The sequence below is a fragment of the Miniopterus natalensis genome, chromosome 19 (assembly GCF_054644295.1).
Source record: "Miniopterus natalensis isolate mMinNat1 chromosome 19, mMinNat1.hap1, whole genome shotgun sequence".
NCBI lineage: Eukaryota > Metazoa > Chordata > Mammalia > Chiroptera > Miniopteridae > Miniopterus > Miniopterus natalensis.
The window spans coordinates 26295440-26316123 of NC_142099.1; the positions used below are offsets into that span (position 1 = coordinate 26295440).

At 36.3% G+C, this 20684-nt stretch overlaps 1 protein-coding gene across 1 annotated transcript in view; it reads left to right on the forward strand.

Annotated features, from left to right (window-relative positions):
- INTS7 (integrator complex subunit 7) overlaps positions 1–20684 on the forward strand; it is a 49810-nt gene that overhangs the window by 17312 nt on the left and 11814 nt on the right. Inside the window, exons 8-16 of the mRNA XM_016215196.2 lie at positions 5435–5552; positions 8099–8233; positions 9725–9822; positions 11779–12018; positions 13561–13698; positions 14755–14961; positions 17603–17797; positions 18339–18442; positions 18872–18940. Coding sequence (XP_016070682.1) covers positions 5435–5552; positions 8099–8233; positions 9725–9822; positions 11779–12018; positions 13561–13698; positions 14755–14961; positions 17603–17797; positions 18339–18442; positions 18872–18940 — 1304 coding nt within the window. The remainder of the gene's footprint in view (positions 1–5434; positions 5553–8098; positions 8234–9724; positions 9823–11778; positions 12019–13560; positions 13699–14754; positions 14962–17602; positions 17798–18338; positions 18443–18871; positions 18941–20684) is intronic.

Here is a 20684-nt window from a genome sequence, read left to right on the forward strand (position 1 = left end):
TGGATAATTTCTTATGCTATATGTTTTAGTTCACCAATTATCTCTCCAGCTTATCTAAAATCTTTTCAGACTTGTCTCTGCTATCAGTTCCTGTTGGTTCTCTGTTGTAGCCTCTTGCTTTGTATACCTGGCTGTTTTTTACCTTGAGCTACTCATTTTCCTTGGAAGTGTGTGTGGGAATTCTTTAGGGCCCAGAATGGAAGTGTGCTCCTCTAGAGAAGATCAACATTCGTTTCTGTTACATAGAAAGGTCATCTAGTGATATATGCTGTGGAGAAAGACCAAGTCAGGAAGGTGATTAGTGAGTGTGGAAGGTGGAGGTTGCAGTCTTAAATAGGGCGTTCAGGGAAGCCCTCACTAAGACGTCCACATGTGAGCAAGGACCTAAAGAAGGGAGCACCAACTTCGTGAGCCTGTGAAAGGAGAGCTACCAGCAGAGGGAGCAGCCTGCGTGTGAGAGCATTCATGAGGGTGAGGTCAGTGTGCCTGTGAAGAAGGGATTAGCAGGAGATTCTATTACATAGATGTTTGGATGGGAGAGCAGATCATGTAGGGCCTTTGAGTCCTTTGTAAGGATTTTAGCTTTTACTCTGCATGGCATGGATTACCATTGGAAAATTTTGAGCAGAGGACATTATTTTTTTTTAATTGAAATATATCTAACATATAACATTATGTCAAGGTATACATGTTAATTTGATATATTTATACATTGTAATATGACTGTCATAGCAGCAATGACAGTAATTATTTCTTTTTAGTGACTGTAATAATTAAGTTCTAGTCTCAGCAGATTTGATGATTATAATACAATACTAATACAATACTTTTGTCTATATTCACTGTACTGTGCATTAGATCTATAGGACTTACTTACTACTGATTTCAAGTTTGTACCCTTGAACAGTATCTGTCCTATCCCCTCAGTTCCTCCCTCCCCGAGTCAGACAGACTTTATGATACCACTTATGGAATCTGAAAAGGCGAAGCTTGTCAAAGCAGAGAGTAAAATGGCAGTTACCAGGGGATGGGAGAGGTGGGGGCAGAGGAATTATCTGACTTGAGTTATCAAAGTCTCTCTGACCTAGCTATATTGAGACTTGACCGTAGGGGAGACAGGGGCAGAAGTCAAACATTTAGGAGGTGATTATAAATAATACAGTTAGAAAATAGTATGGTTACCTGAACCAGGGCTGTAGTGGGGTGGCAGTGAGAAGTGGTAATATTCTGATTATATTTTAAAGACAAAGCTGATAGATTTACCGGCAGATATATGTAGAATATAAGAGAAAGTAAGGATCACTCTAAGGTTTTTGGCTTCAAAAAATTTACTTGGAATGGATAATATTCTGGGAAGCCTATTTCTTGAAGGGAAGATCAGGAAGGAGTTCAGTTCTGAGCATATAAAGTTTACTGTGGCAGATATCCAAGTGGATACGCCAAGGACATATGAGTCTGGAGTTTTGTTAACAGACCTACCTTAGTTATAGAATATCTAGCAGTTATAAATATGAGAGTCATCAGTTTATCAGAAGTATTATCAGAAGGCCAATGGGGGGAAAACTGATTCATTTGAAATAGTATATAGTGCCTGGCATCTACTTAGAAGTAGCTCTAAGAAACTATATTGAAGGTAGGATTATCCTATAGTTTTCCTTTTTGTATACTTTGACAGATTGTAGGGTTGGCATTATGCTGTCTTAATAAAATGAACTGGGATATTCCTTTTTCTAAGCTCAGGGTGGTTAAGAGCCATGACATAAAAGGTTCTGCCTCCTGAAGGTGTAGCTTTAAAAGGTGCCATAAATCCATCTGAATGTAAAATTTTGTCCAGGGATAGTGTTCTGAGAATATGTCTCATTACTTACATGGCTGTTGACCTACCAAAAGTTGATTAATTATTAATTAAACATTGATTATTTTTCATTTAAAATCCTTACTTTTAAATATTTGTCTCTCCCACAAAGAATTTTTCCTCACTATGACTAAAACCTGAGCTTACTGATTTTCATTCATTGGATGTGGGCAAGCAATCATTTTTTTAAAGCCTAGATATATTTTTGAAAATGATAAAATAGAGAGGAGGAAAACATTTCTAATGATTTACTTTACACGGTGGCAGTTTGTTGATTTCAAAGTTGAATTTTACTCTCAATTGCCAGGAGTAGTTATTCTTCTCCTAAGGCTGTCTCTCTCCCTCTTTTCTTCCTTCCTTCTTTCCTCCCTTCGTCTCAGCAAGTCTTAGTACTGCTGAGTGATTTTGGTGTTTTGGTATTTCAAGTGCAAGTTGTGCCCATTTCATCGCTGCTTTCACTGGTGTGTTGGTAGGTAATATAATTCCACGTGGAGTCAAGTATAACAGGTTTAAAAGAAATGCTTTCATCTGAATGTTTTAGAAACCCAAAGGAAGAAAGTGCCCAAGTACAGTGTATTATTATTAAGGTCGTCAAAAACAGAATTAATTTCATAGGAACACAAATATTTTTTATATTTTTTCTTTGGATTTGTTTATTTATTTCCCCTCCACTGAAACATTTACTATTTATTTTTTATTGAATTTATTGGGGTGACACTGGTTAATAAAATTATATATATGCCTTGCTAAGATAAATACCCATTTTAGTTGGTGTTAACCTATATTATAGTTTTCACTATTCTGATGTTATAGTGTTCTCTGGAAGGGATATTTGATTTAAACAACTTCTCTGTTACAAAGTTCTAGATATTCTCAGACATAATTTATTTTTGGTATTATCTCTTCTCCCAGGTTTGATTTGTACTTTGCCTGATATTAGGAGGGATGACAAATTAAGTCTTGAGAATTAGTTCTTTTAATAATCTTTTTCTTTGCAGTTTATACAATGGAGACATAGAAAATTTAGAGGTGTTATATCTCAGACACTGAGTACTTTTAAACATAACATTTTTCTTTAAAGATTATAAACTTTTGCCATGCTTTTCTAGAGCACATCCCTGGTGGTCAGTCCCATTGTAAAGTAGAGTAGAAGCCCCTGTGTAGGAACTGACCCAGAAAACAGTAATTCAGGACAGAGCCTCCTTTGAGCAGTGACTTTAACCAACAGAGAAATTCAGACCTAATAGTCAGTGAGGAAGACAGTGATGGTGAGTAAGAGAGGAGTTAGATTTTTCCTTTTTGTTGATATGAGAAAAATGGTCCCGGTAAGAACAATTTTGTGATAGATAATGTCCTTGAAACAAACTTGAACCAGATTTCATCTTTGAAATATGATTGATGTTCCATCTCCGGGGAACTTTGTGATGTGCTCTGTTAAGCTTGCTAATTTGAATGAATGAACCTTTAATCTGTACTTATTTACTGAGAGTATAGATACCCAATACTGTGCTAGGTAGCAGAAATTAGCAGATAACATTGTAGATAATTTTATCGTAAGATTTTCTAAACATTTTGTTCAGTTTTTAAATGGTAAAATTCTTGCTTCTTTAAGATTACTAATACCATTATCATATATAAAATGTCTCACTTCCTTTTTGATTATCCCAGAAGGTTAGATGTCTGTTATACACAGCACACTCTACAGACATAATTTTGGATACATATAAATTTAGGACATAGTCCTTAACCTCTGGGGCTGTTTGGCTGAGGGTGTTGTTCCTAAGCATAAGCTAATTAACAGTACAACGCAGGACAGTTTAGGCAATAAAAAGTGTTTAAATGAAAATGGCCCAAGTATTTAAATAAATAAGTAAAAGCTAAGAATTACCTAATCACAGTCACTTTTTAAAAAATGCTTTCTTTTGAACTTCAAAAACAACACGTATGTCTGCTTTTATTTCCTTGTCTCCTGCTCTTTCTTTAATAACCTGGCTTTTCGATATTTCCCTATCATTTTCCTTAGGCACTTAAAAGGCACAAATTGCTACATTGAATAGTTTGTAAAAAAAAAAAAAAAATCACCTTTGTGAACATGTATTTCTAAAAGAAGAATTTGGAGGTCTAATGATACATACATTTAAAATTTTGAGATTTTAATGCCAATTACCCACAGTGAGGTTTACACCCTTTTACCCTCCTGTCAGCAGGACGTGACCATACCTGCTTCCCCACACTGTCTTCAGTGCTGTGTATTATTAAACTTTAACCTTGGTCCATCTGGCCGGTGAAAAGCAACTCTTCTTTTAATTTTTCAGATTATGAGTGAGGTTTGACATCTTATATTTAAAAGCCATTTGTTTGATATCTGTGAACTACTGATTTTTTCTGTTGGGTTATTTGCCTGTTTATTACTAAGAACTTTTTATGTATTAAGGTTATTGGGCCTCTGTTGATCTTACATGCTATAAATACTTTTCCAGTTATCAATTGTCTTTTTACTTTTTATTTTCCCATGTAAACTCTTCTTTTTATAGTTTGTTTTGTTTTGTTTTTAATTTGCCATAAAAAAGAAACAAGGATCTAGTTTTATTTACCAAGATGATTGGCCAGTTCTTCTTGAACCATTTATCGAATATTCCCTTTTATTTGAAATACCATTATCGTGTATTAAATTCTAGTGTGCATTTTACTCTGTTTCTGGGACCAGGTCTCTTTCATTTATTTCTGCATTCGTGAGTAGGAAAAAAACTTTTTTGATTTCTGTGGATTTAGTATACATTTTAATATTTAGTGGGGCTTGTTTTTTAGGTCCCTCATTATACTTTGTCAGAATTTTTCTGAATTTTTCTGTATGATCTTTAGAAGCAGATTATCTAACACACACATTCCACACACAATTTTGTCAGTGTTTTTATTTGGGTCATATTAAGTTTATTGTTTGATTTAACCTTTCTGAAATTTTATTTTTAAATTTTCCCCTAGTCTTTAAGTTTTGCTCACTTTCTGAACCTTTGTCTTTGTGAGAGATTGGGAATTAGTTCAGTTTTACAGGCAGTTATTTGACCATTTGTATCACATGCAGTCTTATCAGAGTCCTAAGACTGAGAATGAGGCTGAGACTAGGTTTACAGCTCACTGCATTGAAAGAAAAATATCATCTTGTTTTTGGTAATACTTCAGACCGCCTGAGTCAGGAGTAGAGTAAGTGACCTGAAATGGGAAGAAGATAGGTGGCTTTCTCACATAGAATGTCACACTCTGTACTGTTTTTGAAAAATATACATATTTGAACTACTATTCATATCTATTAGGTAAGCAAAATATGGTGAAAATTCTGCTTGTGAGGAATAAATAGTACACATGATGACTTTTTAAAAAATAGTCTTTACTTTTTACAATAGGTGTAGGTTTATATGTCTCCTTGGGCTTCTCTTGGCTGTGGCAATTTGGCTTAAGTTTTTTGTCATGGAAAAAAGACATTAATATGTAATTTTTCTAAAAGCTAGACCATTTAAGATGAGTAGATAGTTTTAAAGTATATTGTTTTAAGTTTTGTGTTCCTTTTCGTCTGCATTTCAGGCACTCTGTGAATGTGCCCTCCAGACTCCTTATGACAGCTTAAAACTGGGGATGTTGTCTGTCCTGTCCACTCTCTCAGGGACCATTGCTGTCAAGCATTATTTCAGCATAGCTTCAGGTAAGGAGAAGACATATGGATAGTGTGCTAATCTCTTCATTCATGTTGATATTTCAGGTGGTTTCCTTATTGAGCTTTAGAATCTGGAAAGGTTTCAGTCTCCTGCTCTGCTGTATGCTAGAGATTTATTTGGAAATTATTTCTTAACTGCTGCCTATGATAATAAAATCTTGCATCCTTGATCTTAACTCAAGGATATTGTTTTTCTATATTTGTTCTTTTTTGAATTATAAGTTGGTGCAACAGTATTTTTGAGGATGCTTAAAATAGCTGGTTTGCTTTTAAATGTCTATGACTCAAAATGCCCTTTGAATTTAAGTACATTTCAAAGACCAAGCGATGGTGAGTTTTGAAAGCAAATGTCATGCTACCTTTTAGGTGTATGTTATCACTCTGGGAAATGATTAAAATAAAACTTTACCCCAGTTCAGTAATACTTTCCTGGTAATTTAGGATGAATTAACTCCATAATGCCTTTATTAATGCCCAGTGAGGAGCTTACTTACGTAACAGACTTCAGGCCAAAGTGTTTTGTTGTTTTATTTTAATGCAAATTTTGTGGAATCTTTATTGCTTCCTTTTGTAGTCAGTTCATTTGAATTGAATTAATTAAAGAACTATAATGTCCGTTGGTCCTTTTTATGGTTTCACAGCATATGAACTTACTTGGTAAAGGGAATTCCCCTACAGGAAGCTGAAAAGACCTGATATTCTATTGCCAAGCCTCTGTGCCACCTCAGGCACACTCATGTGGCCTGGACTTACCAAATCATTTCCATACCAAGGAGTAGTGATGTGGGAGATCCATTCTGGTGATCCAGCATTGACCACAGCAACGTCCAGTTTCCAGGATACACTGTAGCAGTGGTCATTTGCTATGTCTTGTACCTTTGGCAGCAGTGTAAACTGTGACATCAAAATGTCAGTAACAGTCCGCCCTGGCGTGGCTCAACGGTTGAGCGTCGACCTAGGATCCAGGCGATCGAGGTTCGATTCCCTGTCAGGGCACATGCCTGGGTTGTGGGCTTGATCCCCGGTCGGGGGCGTGCAGGAGGCAGCCGATCAGTGACTCTCTCCTCGTTGATGTTTCTATCTCTCTCTCCCTCTCCTTTCCTCTCTCTAAAATCAATAAAGATATATTTTAAAAAAACAAAAGATGTCAGTAACAGTAACATTAATGTCTTCGCTGGACTAATTTCATGCATGGTTTGGGCTGTGATCTTGGTGGTTCTCTAGCCTCACCTTTTTTCCAAGCTTAGTTTTCCAGCCTTTCCAGTAATTCTGTGAGGTACTCTGTATCGGTTATCTATTGCTACATAACTGATCACCTCAAAACACAGTGCTTAAAACCATGACCATCTTATTTGCTCTGATTCTGCAAATCAGTAATTTTGAATGGCCTCGGGTGGACAGTTCTGCTGGTCTCGCTTAGGCACACTGGGTGGATGAGGGAGCTTTTCACTCACTGACTTTTTACCTTTTTCTACTTATTGAACCTTTTGAACCATGTGAATTCATCTTATAAAATTATATCTAAATAAATAAAATTTAAAATAATAATTTTATCCCTAAAATAGTTTTCTTTGGATTTTTCAGTTTTGTTTTCCTCCAAGTTTTGTATGATGCGTCTTGATAGGGAAAAAAGGGGGGAAAGTTGCAAAACATGTTTTAAAAATATAGGTGAGGCTGCATTTTCCATATCACAGGAGCAAGAAAAAGAGTGGAGGAAGTACAGTTTCCATAGTTTTGAAAAAAATGAACTCATAGTTTCATATTTCTAATATTTTCCTTATTTTTAAGACACTGAGGCTTTACCTAAACCAGTACTTTTAAGAAATCAGTAAGGTTACCTATGTCCCACACTGCCTGGAATAGTCATGGTTTATGCCTCTTGTAATTAGCAATATGTGTCCCCTTCAGCCTCAGAAAATATGGTTATCCTTGGTGTGAGAGACAAGATAAAAGTTGATAGGAGTCATGGCAAAATAAGCAGGGGAAAGAAGACAGGAATGAGAGACTCTGCCAAGAAGTTGAGTAAGCTTTAATCTCCTGATTCTTTTTGAAGCCCACTTATAATTGAGAGCTTTTCTACTATAAATAAAAAACATTCTCAATATAAACCTTAAGTTACAGAATTTCAATTGTGAATTTAAAAACTTGCTGCAATCTATAGCATAGAACTTGAGGTTTAAAGCACAAGGATAGCACACAAAGTTTTATGACCTTGATGGCAAGATGCTTAAAATCTTTAGGCTTCGATTTCTTCTATAAAAGTAGGGTGTTGAATCAGATGATCCCCAGATCCTTCCCAGCTAATATCAGATTCTAGGCATCACGAAACTATTAGCACATACCTCGTCTAAGTACCTTGACAGGAGAAAGAGAAATGGCGATATTATATTGATGATGAATGATGTAGAAGGAGAAAATTTTGCTCAAGTTTATTATTGGAGGTTTTCTCTTGAAAGTGAGAAAAATGAACCTGTAAGCTGAAATGCTTTGGAACTGTATGAATGAATTACAATCTGTACTATTCTCTGCTTTAGGAAATGTGGGTTCTTCCCCCAGATCCTCTGATTTGGTCAAATTAGCCCAAGAGTGCTGTTACCATAATAACAGGGGCATTGCAGCTCACGGAGTCAGAGTCCTAACTAATATAACCGTCTCTTGTCAAGAAAAAGGTAAGTTTGATCAGGACTGATATTATGTATAAACTTTTGGATTAGAGTTTGGGCAGTTGTTTGTGTGTTTGGTTTTTTAATCCCATATTATTTTTAGCCAGTGTGCTTTGATCTACTAGTTGCCTCCTTCTGAAGTGTTCTTAGAACAAGTTTTCTCAAGAATTCTTAATCCTTCGAAAAAATTTTTTAAATATGAGGACCTTGGGATTGGGATTGTGGGATTTAAAGGTATTATGGAGCATTTCCTGTTTCCTCCCACTGTTTACCCTTGCACATACGGTGCTGTGGATAGGGACTGCTTATGACCGAATACCCTTGGTATAAAGCAATTTGTTCACCTGTACAAAAACCTGGAAAATTTAGGGAAAAAATATCTTAAGTTTATCAAGGGGCTTAACTAACAAGTAGTTTCATCCGGGCACGTGAATTAACAGAGCAGTGTGAATTAAATTTTCATAGAATTCATCTCTAGTTATCTAGAGCATTAACTGATTAGTATAATTAAGAAAGGCATGCATAGAAAATAATGCATATATATTATTGTATTGCTAACATCTTTTGACCAAAAGGGTTGGAGAAGTTCAGGCTGGTGTTCAAAAACAGGAAATACATTTTGGATATTCCATCTGTTTCAGTGCTTATTTTGATCTTTATTAAGGATCATAAGCTTAGTGCCTTTCAGCACTGCTTGTTCTGGTACTTATTTTTTATAACGCCCTGACCTTCACTAGCCTTTACACTGTTTGCCAAGCCTGTACACTAACTCAGTAACATTTCTTTAAGTTGTACGTTGATTCTGATGTGAATACTTAAACCTGCTTTATTTTTGGCATAGCAATAAGTGTTTTCTATCATGTAACATAGAAAACTTCTATATGTTCTCAAAGCTAACATATATTAACCTAAATACAGTTAGCTAATATATTCAGAACCTCTAGAGAAATTTTAGCTCTGAGGTAGTGGAAATTGGTGAAAACTATTATTACATGAGACATTTAAGGAATTTGTTCTTATTGGTCCGACTTAAAACATTAATATGATTATGTGGGGGGTCCTCATTCACTTCCTAAAAGTGGTTCAGCTTTCGTTAGGAGCTGAAAATTGTAACATTCTAGGTGAAAATGTATCTGCATAAGTTATGTCTGATTAGACAGATTAACACACTACATGGTTTGCTGTTCCTAGTATTTTCCTCAGCTAATCTGGTGACAGTATTTCACTTATGCTTTATTTGAATCTCTGTCGCTTTAGCTCTTAATTTAATGTATATGTTTTTATAATCTCAATAAAGTAGTAGACACACAGAAGCCTGAAGATAGTCTTTACATTTCAGAAATACTGCCAGATATACTTTTTCAGGAAGGTAAGCTTTGCTCATTGAGGTGTTTCCTGCATCTTAGACTCCTTAATGTTTTTCCTTGGGGGGGGTTGTGTGTGTATATATTTATCTTCTCTACTTGACTACTATAAAACTTAGTGTTTTTCCTCTAGACCTATTGGCACTGGAGCAAGATGCTGTTTTTGGCCTGGAATCTCTTCTGGTACTTTGTAGTCAAGATGATAGTCCAGGTGCTCAAGCCACTTTAAAGGTGAAAACATCACTTATTTTAATATGATGCCTATTTTCAGTACCTGAGCTAGGAATTGACAGTATTTCTGTAAAGGGTCAGATAGTAAATATTGTACATTTTGCAGATTATACTCTCTTTGTCCCAACTACTCAGTTCTATCTTTGTAGGACAAAAGAGCCCTGGACATTATGTAGGGAAAGGGTATATGCGTTCTTTATTTACAAAACACAGACCGGGATTTGGCACAAGGGCATAGTTCAGCGATTTTCAACCTTTTTCATCTCATGGCACACACAAGCTACTAAAATTCTGTAGCACACACAAAAATATATATTTTGCCAATCTGACCCAAAAAATAGGTATAATTTTGATTCATTCACACCAGAAGGCTCTTATTGTGTTGGTTGTTGTCATTTTTTTATTTGACGATCGAAGGGAAAAGAGGTCAGTGTTCCTGACTAAACAGTCAGGTATTGCGTGTTTTAAAGATTCCTCGGGCCCTGGCTGGTGTGGCTGGGTTGGTAAGAGTGTTGTCCTGTGCACCAGAGGATCACGGGTTTGATTCCCAGTCAGGGCACATACCTGGGTTTCCGGTTCAATCCCTGGTCAGGGCATGTACAGGAGGCAGCCAGCTGATCAATGTTTCTCACATTGATGTTTCTCTCTCCACCTCTCTCTCTCTGTCTCCCCCCCCTCCCTTCTTCTCTCTAAAATCAATAAAAACGTATCCTCGAATGAGGATTTAAAAAAAAATTTCCACTGCACACAGGTTGAAAATCGCTGCAATAATTTATTAACTCCTTATTTAAAGGAACATTTACCTTGCTTTTCACTTTCAAAACTGGCATTTTGACTATTGCTGTTCTAAAAGATAGATAAAATAAAAATCTGAGCTTTGGCCTATTTTGCCATCAGTCGACAGTATTTATTAAGTTGTAGTAGATACATATAATGGTCCTAGACAATGTAGAGCAAAGTTAAATAGGCAGAGTTCCTGTACTCATCAAAGTTTGTAATCTGGGATAACACTAATAAGATCACCAAAAACTGATGAAATAACTACAGCCAATCTCTGTATGTATAGGTTTGTATTAATTTCTTGAGTATAGAAGCCCTAGTTTTTAAGCAAAGTGAAGAATTATAAAAATTTTCACTTCCCACTTAATTATAGAAATTATCTTAGAGATATTTAAGATTTTTAAAATGCTAAATGAGACTACTCTTTTTAGAGTAAAACATGAAATATAATTTGTGATGGTACAAAATTAATAATTAAGCAAAGCAGAGTTAATAGAAGTAAAAGGCTGTTAGGTAGACACTGGAGAATATAAGAACTATAGCTTGTCTGAGGTATGGTTTGAGGGAATATAAAGGTATTAGTACCATTACATAGAAGCTGATAACCAAGAGGTGTTTATGTAAAGGAAGTAGGCAACTTGTGTTCAGCAAGTGATTCATTCCACGTCCCGCTGGAACCACAATATGTAAGGGGATTTTTGTGTGTATTTTTTCAAAAAGAAAGAAAAATTATTTTTCCTCCAGTTGTGGATGTCAGTAAAACACTAGCCTCGCTACAGTGGGACAGAGCAGTTGTGTCATTCTTATGAAGAAAAATGTTATGACCTTGGCCGGTGTGGCTCATTTGGTTGGGCATCATTCCCATGCACCGAGAGGCCTCCAGTTCAACCCCTGGTCGGGCACACGCCTGGGTGTCGGGCTCAGTCCCCAGTAGGAGGCATGCAGGAGGCAGCTAATTGATATTTCTCTCATCAATGTTTCTGTCTCTCTCCCTGTCTCTTCCTCTCTCTCTAAAAATCAAGAAAAACATTTTTTTTTAAAAAGAAAGCAAAATGCTATGCCTACCAAAAAACCTCTTTCTTGATTTTTCCCAATAACTTATACAAAGTTTTTTTCTTTAAAGCTTTACGTAATACCTTCAGAGTATAACTGGTCTATTTTGTTTTCAATGCACAGATTGCTCTGAATTGTATGGTGAAGTTGGCCAAGGGCAGACCCCATCTTAGCCAGTCGGTGGTTGAGACCTTGTTGACTCAGTTGCACAGTGCTCAGGATGCTGCCCGGATCCTGATGTGCCATTGCCTGGCTGCCATTGCCATGCAGCTGCCAGTGCTGGGCGATGGAATGCTGGGTGACCTCATGGAGCTCTACAAGGTTATCGGACGATCAGCCACAGACAAGCAGCAGGAACTTCTGGTAAAGAGTCACCTTTTGACCCTGCTATGGATGAACAGGATCCGGTCTCCTGAGAATTACTTTAAGCGGTTAACATTGCTGTTGGACTTTACTTAGAAAGCAAAACGAACAACAAGTTAATGTGATTATCTAAGACCAAGTGAATTCAAAGTCAAAATAGAATTGGAACCATGAGCTTTTTACTCTCTCCACTTTTGATTTAGAAAGCCCTTTTTAGTTCAGATCTAAAACGTCTTTCTTCCTAAGCTCTATCAAGTCAGCTTAGCGTAGCCAAAGCCTTCAATCTGATGTTTTTGTTCTATTGCAAAGAACAAAATGAAAGTGGATTTTTCTTTTTTATATAAAAAAAATAACGAACTAAACCCTGTTTTGTACTTCCAAAAATATAAGTTAAAGACCTGATGATAACAGTGACCATAAATTAGCACAGATTTCTCTTTTCCAATCCAGGATCTATCTCTTCAGCTGTTCAGGATCCAATTTAGGTTTCAGTATAGTCCTGGGATTGAGAAAGGTGCATGGTTATAAACAAACAGCAGCCTTGGACGCGACGATAATGTTCAGTTGAAAGTTCTACCAGGCTTGAGAGTAGGCTACATTCTAAATAGGCATAAATTAGGTGTAAGCCTTAAGTTGGCCACTCCATATTGTTTCTGGCCATCTGAATTTAGGGATTGGGAAAAGCTTAATGAAATGACTTACTCAAATCTATATTTAATCCACCAGGGTGTATTCTGTAAAAGAATACCTCATTTCATTATTTACTGTCAGGGAAGGGGTTACCCTGAGGACCAAGGGGCAGTGGTCATGGGAATGGCATCATACAGTTAGTGCAATATATATGGACCTTTGTAGATATCAGCTTCAGAATACTAAGAAGCAGTTAGCCAAGTTTATTTTTCATTGAAGCAGCATTTTCAACTAATGTTCTTCATCCCTTTTTTGTTAGTACTACTTTAAGGCAATTTTAAATTTTAAACATAATATTCAAAAAATGTAAAGAATAATACAATGAAAACCCTTGTATCCATCACCTAGCTTAAGGAAAAAATATTACCAGTACAGTTGAATTGTACCTCCCTGTACACCTCCTAGAGGTAACCACTATCCTGAATTTGGTGTTTATCATTCCCATGCATGTTGTGATACATTTACTATTTTAGTATATATATGAAGTAATATGCAGTATTATTTTGCATATTTTAACTTTAGGTAAATGCTACCATACCACATATAATCTTTCGTATTTTGCCTGTTTTTTCCTGTTTTGTTTAAATCATCTATGTTGAAAAGTGTATCTCTAGTTTACTCATTTTGCTGCTATTTAGCATTTCATTGTATGATTTTATAATTTATCCATATTTATGGGAATTATAAACAATTGTCTGAACAATGGGATAAATTGCTCGATAACTTCAAAGTGAAAAATTAATAAATGTTGAAGAACAAATTTTGTTCTTTTTTTGATAGAATGTCATTAGTTTTTCTCCCTTTTGGGTAGAATTACATAATTTTTTTAATTGTCTTCTTGCCCATTGTTAGGTGAGTTTGGCCACTGTGATTTTTGTTGCCAGTCAGAAAGCACTATCTGCTGAAATAAAGGCGGTCATTAAGCAGCAGCTCGAAAGTGTCTCCAATGGGTGGACTGTGTACCGAATTGCCAGACAGGCATCCAGAATGGTATGTGTGATCCTTGGGAACTGGGTTGGCGAAAATGGCAGGTTATACACCTTAGACTGTGGGTTTGTTACTCCTAGTCAAAACTGCAAATAAAGATGGAAGTACCTCTCAGTCATGGGATTGAAAGATGATGAAAGAAAGGACCTCATTTTTAATGTTTCTCATATAAGAGTGGCATGTATGTTATGGGGCAGTCCCATGGGAATTCCAAACATCTGAGCTCTTTCAGGCTGCAGGTTGTTCGAACCACTTTCACTTCGCCTGATGCTCTCATTACCGCAGCGGTCCCCGCCCGCTGTTTCTGCCATCCGTTATCAGTACACTTTCTTTATTCCCTTCTCTCCCCACACTTACCGTTCCAGTGTGGAAATGGGAAAGTTTTAGTATGCTGTTCTACTCTCGGCCATGTGGAAAGCCTAACAGTTTTCATTAATTTTGTTTGAGAGGAAAGAAATACAGAGCTTTGGATAGTAAAGAAATCCTTTGGGGTTAAATCCAAAGAGCAAAGTTGGAAAAGCATTATTCTAGGGGATTAAAGCACATGTTCCCATTGTTTCTCAAATGGCAGGAGGACCACTACTGACAGGGCGATTCTTTATTATACCCAACTATCCCAAGCATCCAGGCATGGCAGGGCACTGAGCATCGCTGGCCCCCAGGCTTTAAATGGCATTCACGTCATTTCTGGAGGCAGGCACAGTACTCTTCCTGATAGTCACGTAATGGAACTTACTGGAGTTTCCCTCTACCCCACTAAACAGCTCATACTGAATGTCATGCAATAAGTATTTATACTTTCCATATTTTGAACTAAAAGTCTAGGCTCAGGTTGTAGTTAATTACATTTATTTTCTTTTTGGAACTGTTTTAGTAAAGAACTGCAGGGTTACATAAAAGCAACTAAGCATATGTTGTCTGAGAAAATACTTATATTGAATCTCAAAGAATTATATAATTCAAGGAATGATTGTTGTAGCTTATCCAAGATTTGGGTTTGTCTTTTAGCTGCTAATTCAAGTATAAGAACTTCATTATGTGCCCTGATTATTTTTTTAGGGTAACCACGACATGGCCAGAGAGCTTTATCAGAGTTTGCTGACTCAGGTTGCCTCAGAACACTTCTACTTCTGGCTGAATAGTTTGAAGGAGTTCTCACATGCAGAACAGTGTCTCACTGGGTTGCAAGAGGAGAATTATAGTTCAGCACTTTCTTGCATTGCTGAGTCTTTAAAATTTTACCACAAAGGGATTGCATCCTTAACAGTAAGTCTTCTTAATTCTCCTTTGGTGATGATTACTTACGTGTGTGAGAATGGCCTCCCTTTTCTTTCTACTATCCGATTTTAACTACTTTGAAACATCTGCTAAGGTATATATCTATAAATATACACACACACACACACATATACATATATATACACACACATAATATATACACACACACATACATATATGGCAATATTAAAGTATTAAAGTAATAAATTGGACATGGAAGTAAATCCTTAACCCCTCATCTACTTTTTAATATTCATAGATTGATGAGTTTATCATTTTGTTTTTGTCAAGTACCAGGAGCCTTATCTGAAAAGGATTGCTGAATGCAGGCAGAAGGGATGAGTGGAGATATGATGCTCCCTTTCCAGAATCCTGTTAGTTACACCCCAGCCCCAGTCACCACCATCGGTATAAATCCCCCACCCATCTCATACCTCTAAGCTACTCACTAAGAAACTAGAGTTTCTTGTTTTGTGGATAAAGAAGAAATTATCAAGGATGGTAGCTAGTGTCCTCCCTCTATTCCAGATTAACAGTCAGCAAGCTAATTTTTTTCATTTTCTCTGCTAAGTGAAGAGGTTGCAGAGAAAGCACTTAACATTTCTTGTATTTCCTTGAAATCAGTTATATTCCTAAGTAAGAACCTATTCCCTTAAATGAGTACTTTCTGTATTAAATATTAAACTATCTTTTAAATTGTATATATTTAGATGGGGCCATGAAACTTTCAGTACCTGTTTATATACATTTATCACATAATCTAAAATATTTTTAATGGTGACCCTAAAAGAAATGCCTCAAAGTAGGACAAAGAATAAACAGATGTCACAAAAGAGACAGAATATTCAAACTACTGTGAGTGCGTATCTTTTGAAGAATGATTTTTCTGGTTAGAATTGGTTGCTAGTTTAAAACAGAAGCTCTTCTCCATTTTAAAAAGTAGCACTGATTGCTCGGATTTTTTTCTTCTTACTTATTCTAGGAAAAGATTGTTGTTGCCTTTATCAGGCTAATAAATGCATCCGAAAATCAAAAGTTACAATCATTGGTTCCGATCAATAGAATTAGTTCATTTTCTAGTTTATGTGGAGCAGAAAATTATTAATCATTCAGTACAGTAAATGCCAAGAACTGTGAAACAGGCTCACAAAACTGTGAGGCAAATAGAATGAATATTATGAAAAACCCTGTTGAATAGTTTATAGTCATAATGATTTGTTTGGTATGTGTATTTAATGAGGCTTGGCAGTAATGAAGGACTGGATCCTGACGTCGGAAGAGAGTGCTCGGGCAGTTGACAGACAGAAGGCCCTTGTCTTAGTCTTCACTCTGTAATTAACACATTGTGACGTAAGGCAGGTTTGGGGGCCTCAAATCATCTGTTGAAATGGAGCTCTTTTTTTCAATACACTATAAGCACGTGCTAGGTTCCAGACACTACTGGTGGATTTAAAAAAAAAAAAATCAGGAAATGATTCTCCATTTGACAGTAGCCTAGAGGGGAAGGCAGTATGGTACTTACAGTCATTTGGAACTCCCCATATTTCTGAGTGTATTATCCTGTCAGAGTTTCTTTAAGATTTTATTTTTAATCTGTTCTTCTGGCAAGTGTAGATCTGACATTAGTTGTCTGTCTTTTAAACTGAGAGACTATGAGCATGGGCCACCCTTTACACTCCCTGACACGTGAATGGCCTAACCTGAGATTGTACAGCTGTGAGAATTATGCTTTTTACCTGCTTCAACCAAACTAAACAGGAGAAGTTCAAAATGCCGTGCTTATGGGGATCCTGTGGCAATGTTCAGTATCTAATTTCCCAACACAGTGATTAATGACAGACTTATCTTGCTTCTTAGGAATAAAAATTGTAAAACATGTTTGTATTCATTTTCTTTGGTATGTAGCAAATTATCACAAATTTAGTGGCTTAAAGCAGTGCCTCTTTAGTATTTCAGTTTCTGTGTCAGAAGTCCGGGTATGGCTTAGCTGGGTCCTCTGTTCATGTTGTCACAAAGTTGCGATCAAGGTGTCAACCAGGGCCAGTCTTAATGAGGCCCAAGGAGGCTTGGAGTCCTCTTCTGAACTCATGTAGTTATTGGTAGGATTCATTTCCCCGCAGCTACAGAACTTGTGGAAGCTCTGAGGCCAGTAGAATTGCTCCCCTCAAGACCCTCTTTTCATGGGTTCATCAGATGAGGAGAAATCCACCCAGAATAATCTCCCTGTTGATTAGTATGAACTTACTTCATTAGGGACCTAACTTACATCCTCATAATTCATTACCTCTGCCATATTTCATTAGTTAGAAGCAAGTTACAGGTTCCACCTACGCTCAAAGGGGAGTTACACATGGTATGGATATCAGAATACCAGGGGGTATGACTCAGAGGAACCATTTTAGCATTCTGCCTGCAATGGTGGAATTTTTATTTATTTTTTATTTTTCTCTTTTTTAAGTATTGAATAGGTATAATATCTACAAATTTTTATATAGGGTATGTTAAAAAATACAACAGATATTCCAGTTTAGGAAATGGGATATTATCATTGCCTTTAAAATTCATTTGTGTGCTGCACTGTCTTGCTGCTATATTAATTTTGTCTTAAATATATCTTTTTCCCCCCTAGGCTGCCAGTACACCATTGAATCCTTTAAGTTTTCAGTGTGAATTTGTAAAACTCAGGATTGACCTTCTGCAAGCCTTCTCTCAACTTATCTGTACTTGTAATAGCCTAAAGACAAGCCCCCCACCTGCAATCGCCACAACAATTGCCATGACCTTAGGGAATGACCTTCAGAGGTGTGGTCGCATCTCTAATCAGGCAGGTCTCAACTTTATTTTCAGCGCAATTTTTGTTTACACTTTAGAGGTTTTGAGGTTAGTTTCGAGATAAAAAATCTTGAAATTTATAAATCAGTGGTTTGACTCAGACATTAAACATCAAGTGCTTATTAACTTATCTGTCTTGCCAAAAATAGGCTGATGTCTTATTAGAATTATTAGAATGACAAAGTGATTGATATGTCTCACTTAATGCTACATATTTATATAAAGAGAAAGGACATGCATTTTAAAGAAGCTGGGATGTTAATAACTATAGTAATTACTTAGTGGAACTTAAAGAAGCTAAAAATGCAGCATTTTGTTTCTGTCCATCAGGTATAAATTACCATAATCTTATGCACATTCGTATTTGCCCTCTGTTAATTTTATTTAACAAGGTTTATAAAAATGAATGGAATGAAAATGAAAAAGAGTTGAAGTCGTTTTTAGATTTTTTTATTATTTGACTCTTTTGGTTTTTGTGTATACACAATAATGATAGCCTATTTATCATAATTAATATTTTTCCTTCTTTATAGATGAAACAGTCCATGGAAGAATTCCGAAGCCTTGCTTCCCGATACGGGGATCTTTATCAGGCATCTTTTGATGCTGACTCGGCAACTTTGAGGAATGTGGAGCTGTATCCTAAACTTGCCCCAATAGGTCTTGTTCTTTTGAAGTCTCCTTTTAAACATAAGTACTTCAGACATGCCTGATTAAGATAGATGTATATCAGATCAGCCTATACAGTTATTATAATTAATAATTTCTCCTTTGAAATCTAGTATAAGCAGTATGATTTTACTTTTTATTTTAAACCAGGCTTTTTAAAAAAGTGGTGACTCAGTGGTGGTCTTTCTCTACCTCTAGGAAGAGTGTCCAGCACCCACTTTGTGCACACTTGAGCCACAACAGACAACTCAAAATGTGTTCCCACCAGAGAACTATTTTCTGCTTTGTCTTACCTTCGCTAAAATATAACCCTCACCTTGACTTATTTAATATTCAGATACTGTAAAGTCTGTAGTGGATTTCTTTCTTTTTAGGTATAACCTTAACATTAATCCAGACAGCAGCAGAGCTGTTTACTGATATCTCATGCAATAGAAGCTCTGATTTTGGATCCAGAATCTGCAAGGTATTTCTAATAATAGTTTGCATTAAAGAACACTTTCAAATATGTTATCTTACCTAATCATCACAACAGTGTTTTGGAAGAGGTAGTATGCGGGGGGAAACTAGGAAGAGCTTCTCCAGCATTTGTCTGAGGTGACATAGCTAGTGACGAAACCTGGATTTTCTGATTGTTGTTTACTTACCTCCTATTTTCTCATCATTGACTGGAAAATTAACTGGGAAGAAATTCATTGAATTTTCTTCTCACATATTATAACTAAAATTTGGTATGAAAAATTGAGTTAGTAATATAATTAAACTGGAACTTGAAATTTTTTTTTTTTTGGTTTCCCAAGCAAAAAGGTATTCCTGTTTTTGCTTTGTTAAAAATTATTCTCCCCTCCCCTACTAATTAATTAATTAATCAAAATATTTTTATAGAAGAATGACCCATTGGTTTTTCCCAGTATAGTATTCTATTTTGGAATGTGCATTTTCAACTGTCTGTACTTTTCTATCTAGTAAGGCCTATGATTCCAAGATCAGCTTCCTCAAGAGAATGTAATCAACATGCATTTTAAATTTCTGTGCCCTAAAGTGCTGACTCACATTTCTTTTCAGGGCAGTACCAAGTTCCTTGTCTTCTGTTTTAAAGTACCGCCTACTCTCAGCCTACCCTGCTTGGCAATTTTCCCCCCCACTTATCTGGTCTATTTTCATATTTTCATGACATGCTAATTTTTACCTATTTATCTTTCTCTCATCTGTTTATTTTCCCTAGTTTGCAGTGTTTGACTTGCTGGATTTTAAAAAAAAATTATTTATTTATTTATTAGTTTGTTTAAAACAAGCTTCTCCCTTCAAAATTTGAAGATGTTCTTAGACTTCATATTTTTCAGAGTTTTTGCCAATTAATTGATACTTCAGGCTCACACCTTTTCTCATTGTGCAGTATTCATTTAACTGCTCAGAACACAAGTGCCATTGTACTGTTGGTCAACATACTAGAAATTAGTGTTTTTCTTGATTAACTCTATCAGCGAGCTAGGGCCATGGTCAGCAGGGACGGGGTGAAGGGAGCTACCAGCTCGCACGTGCTGCTCTTACCCGCTCCCCGTCCTCTCACTTTTCATCGCTCTTCTGCATCCCTTCATCCCTCACGCCCACTGCCCTCACCTTTGTCCTTCACAGCAATGAAAAAGTGGAAAAGAAAGCTTGTATACCTTGAGGGCGAGTTCTTTGGGTTTTATTTGCAATAGTGTGTAACTGCAAGGAGTAGATTCCTCCTAAAACTTCTGTTCTTGATAGCATATATTTTGTGCCTTTCAAGTAAAGAAGGGCCTACTGCTAAAAAGAACCTCAAGAGAGTGAGGCATACTGCTATTTCACTGTAGTTTTTACAGAAATCTGTGTATCTCTTTCATAGCCTAGAAGGTTTTGGTGGGGGGAAGAGATCTTATTTTATTCAACTTTGTATCTCTAGCAACTAACATAGTGCTTAAGCCTATGTATCAGTAAATGTGGATAGGATGGGGGAGATGTTTATAATCATGAATGTAATTATGTACCTCATACCAGCTTTTCAGGGTTATCAGGAAAAAAGAATTTGAGATGCTTGTTCATTACATTTTTCTATTCTAGCTTCTTGTTCAGCCTGTCATGATTCCTTTGCACTTAACTTTTATTTCTACTGCCTGAAAAAATAAGGGAATGACTACAGGGACAAGATTTGAATACTTTTATACTACTTAGCAACCAAAGTGATT